This window comes from Hylaeus volcanicus, chromosome 8 (assembly GCF_026283585.1).
Source record: "Hylaeus volcanicus isolate JK05 chromosome 8, UHH_iyHylVolc1.0_haploid, whole genome shotgun sequence".
NCBI classification, from domain to species: Eukaryota; Metazoa; Arthropoda; class Insecta; order Hymenoptera; family Colletidae; genus Hylaeus; species Hylaeus volcanicus.
In genome coordinates, this window is record NC_071983.1 from 14,216,449 (window position 1) to 14,238,837 (window position 22,389).

Genomic DNA, 22,389 nt, shown 5'->3' on the forward strand with positions numbered 1-22,389 from the left:
CCATATATATTATATATATACATGAACATAGAATATTATATTAATTATATCGGATATATTGTATTATTGTTTTACTACAAAAAAATTCTACAGCCCAAACTGTTTGTAAACAAGAAAGCTAAACAGATTCAGATAAAGAATTGCAATTTAAATGAAAATGTATTTTATCTTCAAACCAAAGCAACAGGTATTTTATTCGTGATATTTGACATATTTTTGCATTCATGCACATTCTCATAAATTTCCCACATTTTCACTTGTCACAATACATACATGGAGGTTTTGTTGACAGAGTGATTGATATCGCGTATGTCCTAGAGAAGGGTAATTGTACAGTTTGTGATTTATAAGGTTTTGCAACATCTCGAGTGATTAGTTTTGGCACAAATGGGTTATCCGATGCTGAAATCTTTCCACGCAAAGAACAATTGAAACAAGGTCCACGCGGGGACGGCGCAGTGCAAAATAGTGCCAAAATTCACTGATTCCGTGGAGAGAATTGTGCAACTATTTTAGCAATCGCCGCACACTATATCGTCAGTTGGATCGTTACCATGTTTCCATTCCTTGAGCTTTTAGAAAGTGCAAAGTGCATGAAAGGCGCTTCTTAAAAGACTTTCGTATTCACTGCAATCTGCAACACAACCACTGTTAAACGTATATTTATACGAAAGCGTATAACTGGGTCACAGAAATTCTGGAAGTAACGAAGACGCTTTGAAAATCGTATGGAATTTTCATTAACGTATTTCACGTTAAAAAGAAATTATCCAAGTGTAGTTTAAATAAGCAGTTTCTTTATTGATTTTGTTTACCCAAGGCTGACCGCTCACGGCTTGAACAAAGACTCGTTATTTTCGATATAGCCATTCTTTTCTTAACGTGTCGTAATAAAAGTTAATAAAAGTAGAATACACTTTCTTACATCGAGCAAGGTTAAACATAATTTACACACGTATGTACATGAAAGTACTCGAATTTGTTACTTTCTCATTTATTCGTTTCAGATATTTTACATTGAGACAACGTACAGCGAAGGATCGTGATGATTTTAAGGGTGGAAACATCCCTTCGAAATAACTGGTTACTTATAGTTTTGCTAATATGTCTGAAACTATAAGAAAAATTGAAAACATTTCAAATGCAAAACTTAATGGTTTTTTACATTCTATGATACAGTAGTCAAAAATTTTTTAAAAATTATTTTTAATAATATTTCCTTCGCCATAAATTTGTTCCCCTACCTGCTGCATACAAATTTTGTTAGCAAATTTGTTGACATTTTTGTACTGTACAACTTTCATTTGATCAATTTTCTCGTATCTTTTACCAAATTCGAGGTAACGTGCAATATAGAAACGTAAAATTTGACCAGAACCAACGAATAAAATTTAAAAAATCATAATTCTTGATGGATAAAATGAATTTCAATTACCAAAACTGGAGACTGTGTATCCTTAGGTGAAGAATTTTAAAAAAATATGAACCTATCGAAAGAAACTATTTTTTAGTTTTTACTTGGGGAAAAAAATATGTAAAAAGTTGCATAATCTTAAAAAATTCGTAGTTTTCTCAATAATAAACAATTTGAATTGAAACCTTTTTCCCTTATAGATCTCATGAAGCCCTACAAACAAACAAATTTTCAGTTTCAACAAGTTGTAAGTTTTCCTCTAAAGTGAAAACCCAATTTTTGAAAAATGATAGAAAGATCTTTTCATGAATTCGCAAGGGTCTTGTCGATTTTGGTCAAAGTAAAAAATTGTCTAACAAAGTTATTTTTTGTTTCCTCGGTTAAAATACAGCATATTTCGTTGAATAACATATAAGAGAAATTCCTATTATTTTCGAGAAAAAAAGATCATAAAGAAAAGAAAAAAAAAATGATTTTTAAGAAGAGTGATCCTTCCAAAAAATATTATTTTTAAACGCAAAGCTTAGAAAAGACTCGATCTGTACATACAGCATAATAAAATAACTTAATCTTATGACAAATGCAAAGGACTACAAAACTCTGATACGTGATAATTACTTTTATCAGAAGAACACACTGAAATGACTCACAGAACGCAATAGAGATGGTGTTTGCTGAATAATCAACTAGGACATATACGCAGCATGCCGAGCACTGTTTGTGAACAGTCAGATGAAATTAGCTGGACTAACGTAATTTGCCGAAAACTTGACTGCGACACGAAGCTCGTTATGACTTGAAAACAAGGTCATATCAAACGTGTGATAGATGCTCGTATTATATTAAAATTATTTGAGATACTATTAGTCGAGTTAATCTCTCTCAACCTCTTTGTGCGCTGGTCAAGTAAATGAACGAGTAAAATAGTTGTCATTCAATGCAGTTGCAAAACTCGTGAACATTAATGAGGTTACTCTCATTAATTACTTTGAAGCCCAATTTACTTCTTTTACCTTCAAAATTGTATTTATTTAAAAGAAACCAAAACGGTACATAATACAAAGATGGACATTTTTATAATTGAAATAAGTACTAATTGAATATTTGATAAAAATAAACGTAAAATAATGGATGCGATAAAATGATTAGTAGTGCTTTTACAAATAATAATAATTGTATACAGAAGAAAAAAGAAAAATAATAAAAGGTACTAACAGATATATATAAAGAACACGAAAATGTTTTATAGTAAATTACCTGATTCGAGCAATGTCTCGTATACGACACATGTGCGCGTAAACTTGTTTTATTGCTTTTAGGCGCTGAAATCATCCTCATCGCTAAAGTGGGTCCCACGTTATTACGGACTCCCCGTATATGCAGTTCACAAAATTAGCATACAAAGAGATCCAAATTTATTAAGTGCCCAGAGGCACGCAGTGCACGTGATTATTATTTTAGATACACTTGTCTAGACACTCTATAGACACTTTAACCGCAATAAATTGGTATTTATAGACTGAAGGAATTCTTCGTTTCGATCACTGTTGTCCACCCACCCGATACTATTTTAATATCAAAGAAAAACTGTGTATAAAGGAAAAATAATTAAATTACTGTTATCCATAGAACTGAAACATTTATATTCAATGAGTTACTCGGTATGCAAGTCATTGGAACGATTTTACTGTCAACACTAAAATAATTCATAATGTGTATTTTATTATAATATACTTTTCAGATATTAACATTTCTATTTTTAAACTAAAGAGGTCCGAAAGTATTGATGAAACGTGTATTAGAAATAAATAAGATTGGAGAAACTAACTAATTTACGCGAATCACCCTATGAATTAATATCGATTATAATAGTTTAGTACATGAAAGAAATGTATTGTTATCGAGAAAGACGCACATATTGTAAGGACAGGATGTTATAAAGGATGTGAAACCTTTTGTCAAGATCATCAATCAATTCTGCATATCAAAATATAATTTTCCATTTTGCAATCTGATGTTTCATTACAAATAGTTACAGAGATACAAATAGTTAATTTACATGCCTGAGTGTATAGAAATAAGTGTTTCTCATACGTGACTAGCTGTATACATTGCCACACGATCAGCTGATTAGAATACAAAATGGTGCGTGCCTGGAGTTATTAGTAAACTTGAATTGCTTATTTCTGGAAAACTGAACTTCACATTGTAAAATGGGAAATGACTTTTCGATCTCATTTTACGTGAAAAGTCGTTTCGAGGGGAGAGTTTTACACTTTTCGTAATACCCTGTATACAAAATTTGAACATTGCAAAACTAATTGTACATTAAAGAAACGTGTAGGTTTGTTTCCTACAAGACGTAGGAAATTGAAATTCAAATACGAAATTGCACCTATTACATATTTGAATTTTCCACAACTTCCAATAAATGCAGGAATTGCGTCGTTGATAATGAAAAACGCAAAGTAGGGCATTTTTTTGAGAAAAAAAGAAAGTAGAACGTGTGATTGCAAAACTATTCTACTGAAACTAGGACATGTAGCAACCCTAGATGGAAACGTATACGTACATATTATATTAAACGTTTTCGACCTTCGAATGAGGTTTACTTTAGAATAGAAACTGTTTACAAAATAAGAAAAATTATATATAATAATGACGCATGAAATACAACGTGGTATAATAAAATATAACAAAATTGCATAAAATAAAATGTAAAACAATTGTGTACGCAATATGAAAAAAAGAAAACAATATCATTAGTTTTCGAAACGTAACCCCCCTTTTTGTACTGACTCTGGGTCTTATACAACACAATTTCTAGGAACCTGTCTAAAGTGTTATAGAAAGGTTACCTGTACTGACAGGAATAAGATGAATTTCTTTTAATTAAAGAAATTAAGTATGGTTCATTTTGCCATACAAACAAAAATTACAAATAAATTCAAGTACGAATGTACGTTACATAAAAAGACATAGTAATTACGTAGAATCGTGTGTTGCAATTAACGTCAGATATTGTATCGAGCACAAGTCTGTATCAACGGAAACGATTCGTTGAGCTCTGTGTGATAAGTATTATCATGGCGGAATTGCTTGAAAGAAACTGTACATGTTATAAACAATATGTGAACTGCGACGAAAATTTTAATATATCATATTTTTCGATGAAACAAAAATTAATTTCTTAATGACTAAAAATAATCATGTACAATACTTAGGATATTTAATAGGGAAGATTTTGACCCTCATCAATTTTCCTAAAAAAATATTAATAGAAAACAAACACGATAACGGGCTGATTAATTAAAAAGAAAAGAAAATAGTACTTAATATTTATTAATGATATAGAAAATATAGGGACTATTCTTTAATTATATCAACTTTGATAATACGTTCTTCTATGTTTATGTTATCAATGCAATATTGATTTTATATACTATCAAATTTAAACAGTGTCGATGATGATTGAAACTTAATTATGCCGCAGCAGTCTTCAGCGATTTTATTCCAAGAATCGACCTTATTCATCTCAATCTGATGGCATCGACAAAGAGTGAATTCTCAGTATTTGCTGACTGTAATATAAACAACTTTTATTGCGGAGGGTTGCCATCGATTCTCATCTGACCTCTCCGAGATCTTCCAGCGAACTTATACCATAATGGCGGACAGTACCGATCCGGTACATTTCGACACAGTATTAACCCTTTGCACTTCAGAGGCAACTGGAAGGCTATCAGGAAATCTTTGTTTATGTTAGATTTCACTGAACTTTGAAGTCATTATTTTACCTTCGTCATTTAATCATTTATTTTGCTCTACACGAAGGCTGACATTTTAACAAATTAATGTAACTACCAATTTAAAAGCAGTTTGTATCTATCGGTGTTCGGTGCAGTACAAGTAGCATACTATATAATTTAGTATTCTTGTATTATTCATTAAAATATGAAATATTACGTGTATAATACCTTACATAAATACAACCGCAAGTACGCATTCAGTCTTTTTCTCCAGAAAGCAGGTTTTAAACTTTACTGTATAACGTACTTCTTACACTCTTCTGAGAGCTCACGAATTCTCAAACATGTCGCGCAACCCCCAGGGGTCGACAGACATTCTTTGAGAGAGATTCGTGTAACGAGTCATGTTCATGCTGGCATTGAAATATTTTTCAGGGACAAACGGAAGCGATTATCGGTACACTGAAGTAAGTAGGACATACCCAGATATACGTACAATTTATATACTTATATTAGAAATGGTTTTCGAAATAATTAAACACGAAGGAGAATAACCATGTTGGAATAAAATCTGTCTGTAAGTATTTTTTCATATTAGATTTTTATTTTATTGCGTAAATAGGTTGTACATTTTTTTTTGTATGATCTTGAGTGTCACAACCATATCAAATGTTGTAATGTGGTTTATTTTTCTCCAATTTGTTTCATTTATTAATTCCTATTTTGTTCAATTTTGTCTACTTATTTATTTGTATTTTTTTCCATTTATTTTTTTGTAATTAATAAAGCATGCTGTTTAGTTTTTTATAAGTACAAGTAACGACCAACTATTAAACTATACACGGTCTGTTTAAAAAGAAACCGAATTTTTGCTATTAAAAGAAACAAGTACAAGTAAAGTTTTTACACGCACGTTTATTTACTCAAAATAATCTCCCTCTGCGTCAATACAGCTTCTAGGCCGCGTAATTAACATTTCGAAGGACCTTTGCAGTTCCTGTTTTAGTAGCCCGTTTAGTACGGCGGTTACACCGCCCTGAATCTCCGAAATGTTGCTGTAACGTATCCCTTTCACTGGAATTTTCAATTTTGGGAAAAGAAAATAATCGCAGGGAGACAGATCAAGCGAGTAGGGTGAATGATGCAAGGTAACAATGCCAATTCCAGTGAAAGGGACACATTATAGCAATATTTCGGAGATTTAGACCGCAAAACAGGAGCTGCAAAGGTCCTTCGAAATGTTAATTACGCGATCAACACGCTGTATTGACGCAGAGGGAGATTATTTTGAGTAAATAAACGCGTGTGTAAGAACTTTACTTGTACTTTTTTCTTTTTATAGCAAAAGTTCGGTTTCTTTTTAGACAGACCGTGTAGACTTGTAATTTATTTTCTATTAAATTCCTTATTCCACTACGGTATTTTTTTTTCTTTTATACGTGAAGAAATGCATTTACGCACACCTTCCTCAGACGGAAGGGATAGTGCGGGGCTCGCCTCTCAGAAGGATGCAGTAACTTTAGTAACCCTCACTAAGTCAGTAACTGTATGATTTTGCACTGCAAGCGACCGTACACAAAATTTAATTAAATCCTCTAACATAAACCCTCCCTTTCAATTAACAAGAGTTTCAGTACTGTAATGCAATAAAACTGTTTAAACTTAGGATATCTATCTCAGTATTGAAACACCGTAGTTACAGACTCTCCTATTACGCCTATCCCTTTATTTACACGGCACATCGGTGTTATTTTCCGTTGTGACTTAGTTCGTTGTCGATCGAGGTTGTAAGGCTCGACCCGTTTCTTTTTTTTTTTCGCGAACGAAAAAACGACACCGCGTTGCGCGATACGCGTGACCTAATACTCAAACTAATTTAAGTATCTTTCGTTCGAAACTTAAATACGATTTAATAAATAACGATTCCTACTTGTAAAGGAAACGATTTATCAAAAAGAAAAACAAAAAGATTCATGTTAAACTGACATTGACAGCAAAAATTTAAAGTTCCACAATGACTCATCTTGAGCAGTTTACTCGCGACCATCCATTTCAAATTCTGGACAATAACTGATTTGGATCTCACGCAAATCCATACTTAACAATGAAAAAAACAGCGAAATTGGGAAACTGGCGTTAGTAAGGCCAGTCGTCCCTTTATCTCTACCCTTTCAGACGGTTGCATTGTCTAAGCCATTTCGACGGACGTTTAATCGACACGCGAAAACACGTGTTCCCAAGTAGGCCGACACGTCGCGGCTTCGACTTACATTGTTTGCGTATTTTCGACAAACTTTTGATCAACGTGTGAGAACGCATACTTCCAGGTATAAGGTACGATGTCGTTTCAGATCTAGCTCGAACACGTAACAGTTAGGTCTGTACCGCATCCTTGCGTCACTGGAATCATGACTTTTTTGTATGAAAAACTGTGCAAACTGAAAAGAATACGTGTAATCTAGGCAATTATTCAATTATACTCATTTATTTCAACGTAAAATACAAACGAGAAATAATAACAAATATATATAATTGTATTTTATCATTTTGCTTTAAATTTCTTTCCACGTCGTAAAACCTGCAAAATTTTAATCGATTTATATAAATGCTGCAAAAACTATTTATCAATAACTATTAAATACAAAGTTTTGTAAATGTCCAATTAGAAAAGCAGGGAAATATCCACCACTCTGATGTTATAGATTTACTGGCCTAATTAATACGTAATGCTTTTCGTGTATAAAAGAGGAGAAAACTCTCCTTTTTCAAAAACTGTATAAAAACAAAATCGTATAAGATAAAGTACCGTGTAAATCGAGGTATAGGTGTTCATTGGAGTAAAAACTGAGTCTTTTTATTCCCTTTCGTTTTTATCGGTAGTTCTTAGGTTGACATTATGTGAGAAACCTATTGGAGCTTGCCACTATTCGTTTTGTTCTATCAGTGAATTGTTCGTTGGTACACATGCAAGATTTAACTGTATTCCTTAGAATAGAGAGACCCTTCTTCCAATTAATAGGGGCTTAGTTCTGTATAATATAGTAATACTGTAAGGATATCTATTTCAGTATCGAGATACGGCAGCTACACTTTTCACTTATCTCCAAAAATTTTTGCCAATCAAATTTAACTTTGTCTACATTGTCATTCGAATTATACCGTATCTGTAAATAGTATCGAAGGACGAATTATATCGAAAATATTTGTTGAGAACGTCTTGGTCCACTAGCAATGACATATACGTTAAAATAAAAGAAATTGTATAAGAAATGTATACAAACTTACCGAATGTTGTCCCCAACGGAATTGTTCGATAGGTGGTACATCGAGAAACCATGCTGTCGTGCAGCATGGCGTGATGTGCGAAAGTAGCACTTAAACGAGTCTTCTTTCTTGATGTCCAAACACGCGCGACACTCAACCATTGTTCGTTGGAAAAGAAAAGACAAACGGCAATTGAAAAACAATTGACGGACACGCACGTTCATACCGCGACTCCGTCAACACACCTGACACGCACACCCATACACCCTTCGCTAGTAGAAATTTATACGCATCAGGCATTCAAACGCAAAGCGTGGTATTAAACATACAATGCTTAACCCTCTACCGAGTTTAACGCTTAACTACCCAATGAAGACAATCTCGGTTGTAATTCACTGTGGCAATTTTACGAGAATCGCGCACGATGTTTTCTTACGGGGACGTTTAATAGCCACTTATTTTTCAGTACGAGTATTAAGTAATTCATGGGCGTGCAAATAACCACGAAATAATGCCAACGTTTCCAAAGGGAAAATAAATTCCACACGGCGGGAGGGTTAAACAAGCGAGATACGCATCGTACTTTTGATTGAACGCGGTACGTGTTTGATTCGAGGATAGGAAAACGAGGTAACCTATGTCTGCATTGAAACGATACTGCGGCCGAACGTATATACTTTAACGGCCCAATCGTATCCACAGAAACGATTCTAATGAATGCCCGGTTTCCTGACACAAATTGATCGATTAAATTCTTCAAAACGAATACGCGGATACAACGTAATTCCCCCTTACTAACCTATGCGTTGTACGTCAACCGGTTGTCACGATTACTCGACGAGTTCAAAACATTTCCGCGACACTGACTTGTGCAGATACCACGACGGCTGCCATATTGGATTCTCATTTCGCGAACCACCGACTACCACCAACGAGACGCTTATGAAGACCGACAATCTTACCAGGTTTCGCGAAAAATTCACTCGACGCTAGCGACATCTGTAGGAAAACTTTGTATCACTGCGATTATATGTACTTTCAATTTTCTAATAAGGTACGCTACTTCCTCTTGGATGCTCTTGGAGGCTGCACTTTACTTTGGCGGACCTATAATTTTTGAGTTTCTTTCACATAGTCCTGTAGATTTTGCCGAGAAAAATCCGGAGATGCTAGTTTTAAGGCGAGGAATCCACTAGTTCGGAAGTTATAAGCAGTTAAAAGTGGCATTTTACCGTATTTGACTGACACTTTTAACGCCATATTGTCTTGTAGCCATACCCTGTCGGTAAAACAGGTTCTCGGTGGTGGCGGGCTACATTATGTACTACTTTTATATTGTTATGCCTATTTTTGAAAACTGCCATATTTCGAATTAACAGAGTTGGTTTGAGCCTATTTTCTCAGCGAGGGGGTGCAGGAAGGGCTTCACCCCTCCCCCGCCCTAGAGTACGAATTCAACTTTTGAATTGCCTGACAAATACGGTAAAAAGGTTCACCTTTAACTGCTCATAACTTCCGAATCAGTGGATTCCTCTCCTGAAAACTAGCATTTTTGGATTTCACTCGCCGAAATGTACAGGCTTATGTAAAAAAAAAACTTAAAAATTTTAGGTCCGCCAAAGTAAAGTTTAACCCCTTTGGATGTTTAGTTTATCAGTCCTTATTGTTGTAAACCCTAGAATTGTACAATTTTTTACAACTTAACCTAATTATGTAACCTGAAAGTTTCGGAATAATAGAAGAGGAGCTCGGAAGAGCTGTTGCGAAAAAAGAGAAGGAGAGGGATACATAACGAAATAGCGCGTGCGACAAAAATAGATATAGTTTTAAAGTGGGATCATCTGGCGGTGGTCATCGAAGCTTGACTGCAGGTAGTGGGCATATAAATTTGTCCCGCGTTTTATACTTAAAATTTGAAGATGGCAGGTGAAAAAGCCGGTGAAGAATCTATGGATATAGAAATTGTACCATCAACGAGCGGCTCTAATGTAAAAACTAAGGAAAAAGTAACTAAACCGTTACTTTTACCATGGTATGTAATTATAATTAGCACTACTAGTTATGACTGATTAAGATTTATGTTGTTGAGGTTAGATTTTATGTTATTTAGTAAATACTTACAATAAATACTTCAACTATTTTATCATAGACAAGGCAATAGAATAAAAATTGTAAATTGTTGAGTATTAAAGTTAATTATTGTAATTTCACGAACAGAAAATCTATAATAGTGTAAAAATGGAAACTTTTTCTTAGGATTGAAAAGTATCGGCCACACGTCTTTTCTGACATTGTTGGTAACGATGACACAGTGTCCAGGCTTTCTGTGTTTGCTCAACATGGAAATTGTCCAAATATTATTATCGCTGGACCTCCAGGAGTTGGTAAAACTACAACGATTTTATGTTTAGCACGAATTCTTTTAGGTCCAGCATTTAAGGAAGCTGTGCTGGAATTGAATGCTTCTAATGATAGAGGAATCGACGTTGTTAGAAATAAAATCAAGATGTTTGCTCAAAAGAAGGTATATACAGTAAAATAAGATGCATACAAATATTTGTGTTATTGTATATATACTTTTATTACTAACAACCTACATGAATACTTATCTCAGTATTTGGAGTAGTATTAAGTATTTTGTGTTCGTTTAAAACTAGGTGAACCTGCCAAAGGGAAAACATAAAATAATAATTCTAGATGAAGCTGACAGCATGACAGATGGTGCACAGCAGGCATTGCGTAGAACAATGGAAATATATAGTAACACAACTAGATTTGCATTAGCTTGTAATAATAGCGAGAAAATCATTGAACCAATACAATCACGTTGTGCCATGTTAAGATATGGAAAATTATCGGATGCACAAGTTTTGACAAAGGTTCTTGAAGTTTGTGGGAAAGAAAATGTAGGGAAACAATTTTATAGTAGTAAAGTAGTAATTACTGAATAATATTTTGAAATTATATATTGGTAGATTTCATATACAGATGATGGGTTAGAAGCAATAGTGTTTACTGCTCAAGGTGATATGAGACAGGCATTGAATAATTTACAGTCAACATATAATGGTTTTGGTCATGTAAATAGTGAAAACGTTTTTAAAGTTTGTGATGAACCCCACCCATTATTAGTTAAAGAAATGCTTGAATTCTGTTCACAAGGTCAAATTTCAAAAGCATATGGGGTAAGATCTGTTATGATTCAATTAACTATTGACCTTGTAGCATCCACTTGTAATGTACTTACATTTATTAAATATGAGTAGGTTATGCAGCATTTATGGGCAATGGGATATTCTGCAGAAGATCTAATTAGTAATATATTCAGAGTTTGTAAAAATCTACCAATTGATGAAAGATTAAAATTAGATTTTATAAAAGTAAGTTGAAATTAATTTTACTTACTTTTCGATTATGTTCTATGGATCATTATTTTCTTTAAAAAACTATTTGTTAATAAAATTAACGAAATCGTGTATTTATTTATTTTGGATTTAGGAGATTGGAATAACTCATCTTGGAATAGTTGATGGAATTAACAGTTTATTACAAATGAACAGTCTTTTAGCTCGGCTATGTCGGGCAGCTGTGGAGCCCGATAGAGCAAGTGTCAAATGTTGACAATTATAATATAATGATGTAATTACGTGTAATGATTATATTTATGAAAAATAAAACTGTTTGTATATTTGTATTATAGAATTCTTTATTGAAAAATACTTATTTGAATGGAACTGGTAGTGGTCATTTATAATACATGAGAGCATCATATTGTACATGTTACATTACATGCATTTCTTAATATTTCTTCGAAGTTTATAATATTTTTAACGTCGTGTTACATCAACTTATCATTCGACTAGCAATTAAAAAAACTAAATTACATATTATTTATGTAATGTAAGTACGTGTATCGAACTAGGTTTTATCGCACGATAATAAAATACATAAAATCCTTACATTTATAATAATACTAAATACTCTAAATGAATGAGTATATTTTCCACATGTTTATTTCGTATATTTTGTATTAAACGTGTACAATAATACTTGAAGTGACAATCTTGTACTTAATTACTTTAATAAGCAATAAACTTTGCATTTTACAAATAATGAAGTTAATTGCCTTATTAAATTATGATTGCATTAAACCTTTCATGGTCATTGTATCGCTTTCGTTACAGATCAATTTTGAACTATATTTATAATTTTATTTTTATAAACTATTTGTCAAAGTTAATATGACACTTATAATTACGTTCAGTACGATTTTTCATTATAATGAAACTAATCAGACGAGATAAAACAAATTGAAACGCTTCAAAAGAGGTTAAAATAGACGCGTGTAATGACATATTTTATAAGTAGTGCTGTTGGAAAACTTGAAAAAGTGAGCCCAGCTTTGCTCGGCTAGAATAATCAGGCCATAAATGTTAAAAATTATAGTTTACTATTCGTAACATTCATTGCAATCATAGTATTTCCATATATGAGCATATAGGCAAGCTAATAGACCCAAGAATGGTATCGGCAGCGACCGAACTAATTTTTCACACATATTCACATTTTTCACTTTTTTCTGCATATAAATTTAATTTTACATTATAATTGTTATAATTAAACTTCTAATTGTTGATTTCTACATTAATAATTGTCTAATACTTAGTTTTTTAATTTAAAAAAATGTGGCGCCATCCTCGGCAAACAGCCCAAGTTTGTCGTGAAATAGTTCCCAATTCGAGACGCTGGATGTCGCCACAAACATGAAATTATTCAAAATATAAATTCTCTATTTTCCTCAACATATAAATATAATTTTACATCGCAGTTATCATAATTCAACTTCTAATTGTTGATTTGTTCATTATTAATTGACTGATATCAAGTTTTTTAAATAAATGATAATAGAAAAAAACATGTGGCGCCATCTCTCAGGGAACCCCCTAAGTTTGTTGGGAAATAGTTTCCTCCCCGCACCGGTAGATGTTGCCGCCGACTTGAAATAATTCATAACATAAATTCTCTTGTTTCTGCTGCATATAAATATAATTTTACATTAAAACTACTATAATTCATCTAATAGTTGTCGATTGGTACGCTAATAACTGTCTAATACTTAGTTTTTTATTTTAAAAAAACGTAGCGCCATCTGTCTGCGTGAACTGGGAACTATTTCACGACAAACTTGGGCTGTTTGCCGAGGATGGCGCCACATTTTTTTAAAAATTAAACAACCAAGTATTAGACAATTATTAGTGTAGAAATTAACAATTAGAAGTTGAATTATGATAATTATGATGTAAAATTAAATTTATATGCAGAGAAAAGTGAAAAATGTGAATATGTGTGAAAAATTAGTTTGGTCGCTGCCCCTAGCTTTTTATTGTCCATTAACTTGCCTATATCCTCATATATGGAAATACTATGATTGCAATGAATGTTATGAATAATAAACTATAATTTTTAACAATTATGGTATTTTATAAGGGCTTGACGTTAGCAGAACGAAGTTATGCAGATTCTAAGTTACTTAATATTTAAGAATAGTCTGTTTGTGAACAAATTTAGTTCGGAATATTCAGTCTTCTTCAAATACATGTATCGAGTATCAAAGTATCAAACTGTATTTACATACGTATTATCTAAAATCTTTGTAAGTTACGGGAAATTTCCTTTTTAACAGCAGAGATCTTCGATTATATTTATTTACTAAATTAAGAAGCATGTCTTTTGACTTCTCCAACGATAAACGGCGTACACTATTTTGTTACAGATATAATGAAGTATTTATGATAACAATCTTTTGTAAGTATTTAAATTAGTCAGAGTAAAAATGTCGGTCAATAAAAATAAATAAAATGCTTATTCTTCTTTTCAGTTAATACATACAAATTTCTTAGAGCTGTTGTTTACGATTTAAATGTAGATAGAAGTTTCGAATAATAAATGAAAAGTAAACAACTTTTGATTTTTAACTTCTCCAATATGCAATACATCGTACTACATGATGCTTTTATTCATCATGTATTATTGGAATAAACATTTTTTTATCACTGGAGAGTGTTGATAGCCTTAATTTGTTTTTTAATATATCGAATATCCTTAATGAGGTATTCTAGTCTAGAGCTTTTAAAATATCGATGTTTTTTTTCCATTTTCTCCGGGTGTAGACCTTTAAAAATAACTCTGCCAAAGATTTTGTTGAATTCGAAAAATTCTTAAAATGTGTATAAATATGTGTACAAAACCCTTTATAAAAATTACTTCTGGATTAACAAAAAGAAAATCCTCAAAATGGATTAAAAATTGAGGCTCCTGACTAGAGAATACTCCCTTAAACGGATATACCAATGCACGGCTAATGATGAGGGCATCTTTGTTCTTTGAAAGGCTCTAGTAATAAGGAGTCGAGTACTTACCGAGTTTGAAGATGCTAAGAGACTTGCTTCTCATTAAACCAAAATGCTTATATGGAAAATGTGCTTCATCGAATACCATCTGATCAAATTTGACCCGGACTGGTCCATTTAAATTGCTCGCGTAAACTGAATCGTTAAAATATTTTTGTTCTAGTTTGGTATAATCTTCTTTGACATTCGTGTGAAGTGCGCGCGGGATACGTCCATTTTTGTGAGTCTGGCAGTCATTTGTGTACGACGCGAAAAGATTGTCTGGCGATTTTTGCTATCGGAAAAAAAATGGGACAACGAGTTTTCTTGAAATTTTGTGTTTCCAATGGAATCACGGCTACGCAGTCTTTGAAAATGTTACAGAAGTGTTATGGGGAGTCTACCCCATCGAGAACTCAAGTATTTGAGTGGCATAAAGCATTCAGTGAGGGTCGTGAAGTCGTAGAAAACTTGCCTCATGCGAGTCGTTCATCCACGTCTGTTAATGACGATAATATTGAAAAACTGAAGGAAAGCGTACTTGGAAATCGTCGGGTCGGCATTAGAGAGATAGCAGAGGCTCTCAACATTTTTTATGGTTCAACTCAACACATTGTGGTTGATGTTTTGGGGTATGAAGCGCGTTGACGCCAGACTCGTACCGAAAGATCTGAATTTTCTAGCATTCTAGCCTGATTGTGGCTAAATTTTTAGCCAAACACGAAACAAAAGTCATTGCTCAGCCACCGTACTCGCCAGATTTAGCTCCCTGTGACTTTTTTCTGTTTTCGAAACTCAAATATCCGCTTCGGGGAACACGCCATGAGTCGATCGAGGCCATAAAAAGAAATTCGCTGAAGGAACTAATGGCCATCCCGGTCGAGGCCTACAAGAAGTGTATGGAAAATTGGATTAACCGTTGGTATGCTTGTATTGGCTCAAAAGGAGCCTATTTTGAAGGCGATAATAAAGATTTGTATTAAAATACATAAAAATGTTGTTTTTTTTTAACTAGTCCGGGTCAAATTTGATCAGATGAATTCGCGTATATTACGCGAATAACGTCGTTTTCCATTAGCACCACTTTTCCATCGTAACGGATGCCAAGTGTGGTCTTGGTTTAGGGGATGGCCATCGTAGCGCGCTCTGACACGATTCCGCCCTGGAAGGAGTCCTTGGGGGTGGCTGGGGTGAATTGTATTGCAATTCTTGAATTTGATTACACGTCTCTTCGTTTACTTCCCCTCGTGGATTTTTCTCGATCGGTGGATCACCTTTATGATTCCTCTTTGTTGGCTTCTTGCCCAGGTCGTGATGGGCAGAAGGTGGAGCACTTTCCACGGATTGCAGGCTCGCTGCACGGTGTAAAGACAATCGGAGTGGCTTCTTCGGCGGTGCTGGACGGGATTTCGTCTCTTGCGAACAATACACCATCGACATGTCAGAGTTCTCCGACGCTCGTGATTGTATATCCTAAAATAGCAAGAAATCTTTAGATATTTAAATGTCGCGTAAATATTAATTTAAACGTTACACTCGCATTTTTATACAATGCTTGTTCTTTCTTAAGGAATTTTTTATACGACGATGGGAGAAATGAGTACGAAATGCGAAGAAAAATGTGTAGTTCATAAATGTTGAAGTAAACGTTCAGTAGGTTGAATTTATCGCGCTTATTGTCACCATACTGTACTATAGTACATGTTACTTTTTGTACAAAAAGAGAAGAGTGTATACGACGTGTTAAATATTAAACGATTAATCCGTGTCAATTAGTTATAAAAACCAAGCAACTGTCCTATCCCGAATTTCATTTCAATAATAAATCGTCTTGTATAAAATTTAGTTAACACATTGCATGCGAGTATAGTCTCGCGGGAGTTTGGTTATTCGGTAAAATCGTAATAAATCGAAAAGTACTTTGTTTTTTTCATCGATACTTTTTTATTTTCCACTTAAATATATGTTATACGATTATTATTAACAAAAAAAAAGAAACGACACTTTTACGGAATCATGAAAATAGACAATTCTTTAAGTTTTACTACGTATTTAAAAATATTTCTTCATAACAGCAAGTACAAATAGCAATGATAAGACTTTAATATTTCTTTACAATAGGATATCGTTCAAAGTATTTGCGTCTGTGAAGCGGAACACCGGCATACATACAATACCCGTCGTATTCATACGCTAACCGCTTTCTAACACAAATCTACTAAATACTTACTTTTACATGACCCGCGCTCCAGTGACAGACTACGAAAAACGTAAAAGTACGTTTCCCGCATATAATGTGCTAAACAATTTTCGAGTAAAACAATGATACGTTATTTCTTGATTTTTATTGCAGTTATTGTCAATGTGCTTGAGTGCAGTACTTGGATCTCTAAGGGTTGCAATAGAATGTAGTTTAGGAGTCATATTAAAATATTCCAATTACCTGGAACCGATAATACGTTGGTTCAGAGTCAAAGTCTAAGGCCTGAGTTCGCGACGAATCTTTGCGATTTTTTGACAAGTGTTCCATAGCCGATTCAACGCGTGGCGGTCTTCTACGTTGCAGTTGCGATTGCATCTGTATCTGTTTGCAATCCAAGCTAGCTGTCGATCCGGTTAATTGGAATCCTTGGTGCTTTTGCCTATTTCTCGACTTATGGTGACTATTTGTAATACCGTCCAACGACAAATTAACGTCCTTCAGATTTTTTGGTTCCATTAAGCGTTTCGAGTGATCGCTGTGTCTGTTCCTCACCGTCGGTAAACTCTGGCGCAGCTCCATCGAATTTCTGACATTGAGACCAGGAAGATTCGCGACTAATGCGGTCACTTGTGGCCCCTTTTGGAAAACCTATTATAACGAGGAGAAAACAAGTTTTACAATGAAGCACTTGGTTGGTACATACGAAGTTATTTAAATGATCGTGTGTTTAATCAAAATAGTTCCCATACGACTTTTTACGCACGAGTATTCTAACGAATAATCAATTTTTTTAATAAACTAGCTTCGACATTTCAATTTGAGAAATAGCAGAAGTTTTTGACGTTGTACACCCTTACAAATAAATTTAGATCCATATTTTGTAAAGAATACTTCAGTTTCGCCACGAAGAATCCAGTCAGGGAACTTTTGAAGCGTTCCTACTCTCAATTCCATGGGGATGGTTCTACGAACTCTTGAATAAGTAATATGATGGAGTTATGTCTGGAGGGTAAGTAGGGTGGCATTTTTTTCCCACCTGAATTCATATGTTGTAGACCACAGACGCAGACTAACAAAAAGTCCTGAACAATGTTACCGACGAAATTGACGATCACACGATATCCACGGAAAATGTTGTTTTCTGTATACAGGGTGTACCATATAAAGTGTTACTATTTTCTTAAAAATTAATGAAGTCATAGATTTTATTTTGGAGGAACTAATTTTTTAGTATGCAATAAATTCTTTTAGAGTTTTTTTTTAATTTTCCAAAAATTTGTAAAATTGGAGCTGCCTTCTTATTGACGCACACTCCTCAATTGCTGAAAATGTTGCCCATTCTGCCGAATACATACATCCCCGCTCAGAAGTATGTGGACACTTCCTTAATAGAAATAAATATCTAATAAAAGTTACGAATCTATTAATATCGATTATATCATTTATCTTTCGATATGTTTATGTCGTATTAGCGAATATATTTTATTAATAGTTTTTTCTAATATCACATTAGTAATGATAAAAACTACAGAGATAACTAGATAATGTTAAAATTTCTTTTACCAAACTTGGATACTATTAATTTCTTCACTGTATCTGATTTATCTCATTTCTTTTATAATATTTTGCCATAATTGTTTTTAATATATCGAACATTCTTTCTGAACTTGGCACTCAAAACATTTAATAATATTAAGTGTTGTTAAATACACATCCAATATAGAATTTAGCAATAAAAGTTGTATAGAATTATTTACGGTGTATATTAATTATTCATTGAAAGTAGTAAGCGTATCCACATATTTATGAGCGAGGGTGTACTCCTCCACTTCTAATTAACGCTTCTATGGACGCTTTCTAACGTATTCGATTGTTTCAATGTACAAAAGGCTACAATAATCTCTTCTTTCAATTGCTCGCAACTTGTGATTTCTTCAGAATACACAATTGATTCAATATGACTCCATAAATAAAACTCCAAGCGAAATTTCAAAGTCGATTTTCTCGAAAACAAAGCCACACATGAAACATTTTTATTCTATACTCGCTTGTACCACCAGGTATCGAACATACTGTATATTAACTTGAAATATATAAAAGCACCCACCACTCTGACCAAAAACTCTCTATATTGAGTTATCTTTCTTTTTCTTCTCTAATTGTTGTTTAACTTCTCTAATTGAAGTTTGGCAACTTCTCAGTTTCGTTTCTTACCTGAACTTGTTCTTGGCGAGTCGGCGGAGGATCCGCGGGGACCTCGGCTCTACTTGGTGCCAGAAGATCCCTAACCTGTTCTTCGAGATATCCGATTCTGTGAGTCAGCCTGAGGTTATCTGATCGTAGTGTGCGGAGTGCTGCAAGGGATTCACCTTTTCGAAGGACCACGATTTGTGCCGCGTCGGGCGCGACGGCCAGGAGTCTCGCCAAGTCGCTCCTGCCGGCTCCCACCACAAGCTTTCCGTTTACCTCCAAGATCCTGAAGACAATACCGGCTGATACGTCTGGACGTTACGAGCATCGTTACGCTTAACACTTTATCTACCAGAAGTCTATTCGCAAGCTTTCCAATTCTAATATCTGCTTACTGGAACCTATTAACCTTGTTGTCGTTTGTCTACTTACAATACTCACTTTGAGGGAACACGCATAATAATAAAAAAAATCGCAGAATACGCACAGTTGATTGTATCATTTAGATGACCCTCTTATATGTTGTACACTATTTTAAATAGGCTGGTAGTTAAAGCGTTAATTGAGAGAAATTTGTAACAAAGTTCTGGTTTGTTGCTATTGTTGTAGTAGAGTTGTGGTTGCATGTACTACGAATACACGTTATTTAAAAAGATTCAAGAAAGACAGAAGGCAAAAATTAGGAAGGAAATAGAAAAGAAAGATGGCACAACATTTGAATCTTGTTGAAAAAGGATGGATGATTACAAAGACGAAGATGAAATAGATTTTTACCTTCTAAGATTCTTTTAAACGCGCAGTTCTGATGCTAAGATGCCGATGAAAAAAATATATGCTACATAAGAAAGTATGAAGCTTCTAAAAAAGGAATTTCATAATTTTGCTTAAATTATATCATTCTCAAAAAAAAAAAATTTTGCAAAAAGGAATTTTTTTCTACTAAATAATGAATCCCCATATGATTGTTACTCTGTCTCAAGAAAGTCTTCATGTGTCCCTATAACATGCCAACATTTTCTGAAAATCGGTCAAGCCGTTTTTGAAAGAAGCAAATGTTTTCTATCTTTTAAGTATTTTTTGTTTTACTAAAAAATCCGTTGAGTAAAACGTTTGATTTTTTTATGGGTCGTGGTCTTTTATCAGTGCCTATTACACATTCTCGAAGTAGCGATTAAATATCTCCCTGGAGCAATTTCACCCTGCTTATGTTCTTATGCTCTTTCTGCTCATTTCTAATGTATACTTTCAATTTGTGAAAGGTGATAGACCTTTGTATACAGGGTATACAAGTTTGCCGAGTTTTAACGAATTCTCCCGGGGGATATCCACGAGTAGGTGGAGAGAAGTTGGGGTCATGTGAAGTCGTGGGTGCAATTAGCGGGGGCACACGGCGAACTTCCGGTGCCGCTTCACGCTACGGTGACCTGTTGGGAACCAAACGCCAAGATTGCAGGATTGTTCTACACCGATAGCCAGGTTATGTGGTCTACGCGACGTTACACGTTAAGTGTTTACTCTACTCCATCTTGGCCACGTTTTTTCTTCATTTCTCTTGTTTCTTTACTTTCCTATTCGAGACTTTTCTTTCGCGAATGTCTAATTACTATCTTCTTTCCCCCTATTCGTTCTTGTTTATCCACTTTTCTTTCTTGCTTGTCTCGGGAACACTGCTATTCGTTACATGCCAATTAAGGCGCCCAGAAGATCAACTAAGGATCCGTGCAAATCCGTAGCAAGCTATCGTCTAACAGAGGATCTCAATCAGAGGGAAATTTTAGTTTTTTTTTAGAGATGAGATGAGATCACCATTCAATAAAATATCATATTATGTAGACTATACAGGGTGTCTACGTACAAGTCTGGACATACGCAGGATGTCAATTCTACAACAAATTTCCAACAAAAAATTACTCTTAGACATTTTCTTTGTGTCGCCTTATTCTCGAGTATTTTCACTTTTAATTTTTTTTCTGTGTTTTCGACTTGACTAAATTACAGTGCAAATTTAAAAATCAGTACACCATTCGAAAGAGCGTTAAATCTTCCATCTGCCTGATACAAAATCAAAATTCATTACGTAAGTTTAATAAGTGAAAAATTAGGTCAAACTTTACATTGTGACAATTTCAACAAATTTGACTTTTTCTCTATCCGTTTTTCAGTTTTAAATACATAGTTGTTTGGCGGGCACTCCTCGGGAAAAACGAAGTCTCGAAGTCTCAACTTTGGAATGGTATTGTCAAAAAAAATTCTACGGTGGTATTTTAGGGAGAAAATAACGTTTGAATGCAGAAAAACGGACGTTTTTTGGTGAAAATCGACATTTTTCAACGAAAATTGACTTGTCACTTTAAAATTAGCTTGACATCGGGTTTGATGTATTTTTTGGCGACATTCCCGAGTTCTACAATTAGGAAAAAAACTGGTTTTTTTTTACATCGCAAGGTTTTATTTTTGTCCAATAAATTATGTTTTTCAAATTTAGACTCTTTTATCCGATCAGGCTTGAGGTGTAAAAAAACCAGTGTTTTCCTAATTATGGAGACTCGGGAGTGTCGCCAAAAAATACATCAAACCGGATGCCAAGCTAATTTTAAAGTGACAAGTCGATTTTTGTTGAAAAATGTCGATTTTTACCTAAAAACGTCCACTTAAAGAACGTCATGTCGAAAACACAGAAAAAAAAATTAAAAGTGAAAATACTCGAGAATAAGGCGACACAAAGAAAATGTCTAAGAGTAATTTTCTGTTGGAAATTTGTTTTAGAATCAACACCCTGCGTATGTCCGGACTTACACGTAGACACCCTGTATACAATCTGTAGAATCGCGATTTGTTTGTAACTTGCGCTGTGACATTTAATAACGTATCTTGAGTATCAAAATGCAATTATTATGTTCCTTTAAAATTACGTGGCAGAGAGCAGAAATTTATTTGTGTTTATAAACATAGGACGTAGTATCTGAAATTGTAACGATATAAATTATAATAATAGTAAATGCAAGATCGAGGGCAGGTTTTCGTAAACAATCACAGGTTTCTCATTGAATGTTATCTCTACCAAAGTAATCTCTATCGCTTTCTGATATATGGTAAAAAAAATGTGAACAAGGGAAAGGGTTGAGAATCACTGGACTACAGGATACCCATCGAGAGAAAAATACCGTTCCCTTTCCTGTT

General features: G+C 34.1%; 4 protein-coding genes across 7 annotated transcripts in view; 1 reads left to right on the forward strand and 3 right to left on the reverse strand.

Moving 5' to 3' along the window:
• LOC128881080 (neuronal calcium sensor 2) overlaps positions 1 to 9,219 on the reverse strand; it is a 144,062-nt gene extending 134,843 nt beyond the window's left edge. The window contains exon 1 of the mRNA XM_054131774.1: positions 8,449 to 9,219. The gene's annotated coding sequence lies outside the window, so the exon portion shown is untranslated. The remainder of the gene's footprint in view (positions 1 to 8,448) is intronic.
• The window catches only part of LOC128881079 (neurocalcin homolog), a 160,618-nt gene extending 151,235 nt beyond the window's left edge, over positions 1 to 9,383 (reverse strand). The window contains exon 1 of the mRNA XM_054131770.1: positions 9,227 to 9,383. The gene's annotated coding sequence lies outside the window, so the exon portion shown is untranslated. The remainder of the gene's footprint in view (positions 1 to 9,226) is intronic.
• Positions 9,384 to 9,791: 408 nt separating this feature from the next.
• LOC128880828 (replication factor C subunit 2) lies at positions 9,792 to 12,121 on the forward strand. Its single transcript, XM_054131313.1, has 6 exons — positions 9,792 to 10,459; positions 10,684 to 10,951; positions 11,085 to 11,333; positions 11,403 to 11,612; positions 11,694 to 11,807; positions 11,926 to 12,121. Exons 1-6 carry the CDS (start codon positions 10,347 to 10,349, stop codon positions 12,046 to 12,048), a joined length of 1,077 nt encoding a protein of 358 aa, XP_053987288.1. The 5' UTR covers positions 9,792 to 10,346; the 3' UTR covers positions 12,049 to 12,121.
• A 26-nt stretch (positions 12,122 to 12,147) lies between these two features.
• LOC128880826 (uncharacterized) overlaps positions 12,148 to 22,389 on the reverse strand; it is a 77,862-nt gene continuing 67,620 nt past the window's right edge. For all 4 annotated transcript variants that reach the window (XM_054131307.1, XM_054131309.1, XM_054131310.1 and 1 more), the window contains exons 9-11: positions 19,234 to 19,495; positions 17,260 to 17,667; positions 12,148 to 16,289 (exon numbers count right to left, since the gene is read on the reverse strand). In XM_054131307.1, the coding sequence (XP_053987282.1) occupies positions 15,891 to 16,289; positions 17,260 to 17,667; positions 19,234 to 19,495 (1,069 nt within the window). In that variant the 3' untranslated portion in view covers positions 12,148 to 15,890. The remainder of the gene's footprint in view (positions 16,290 to 17,259; positions 17,668 to 19,233; positions 19,496 to 22,389) is intronic.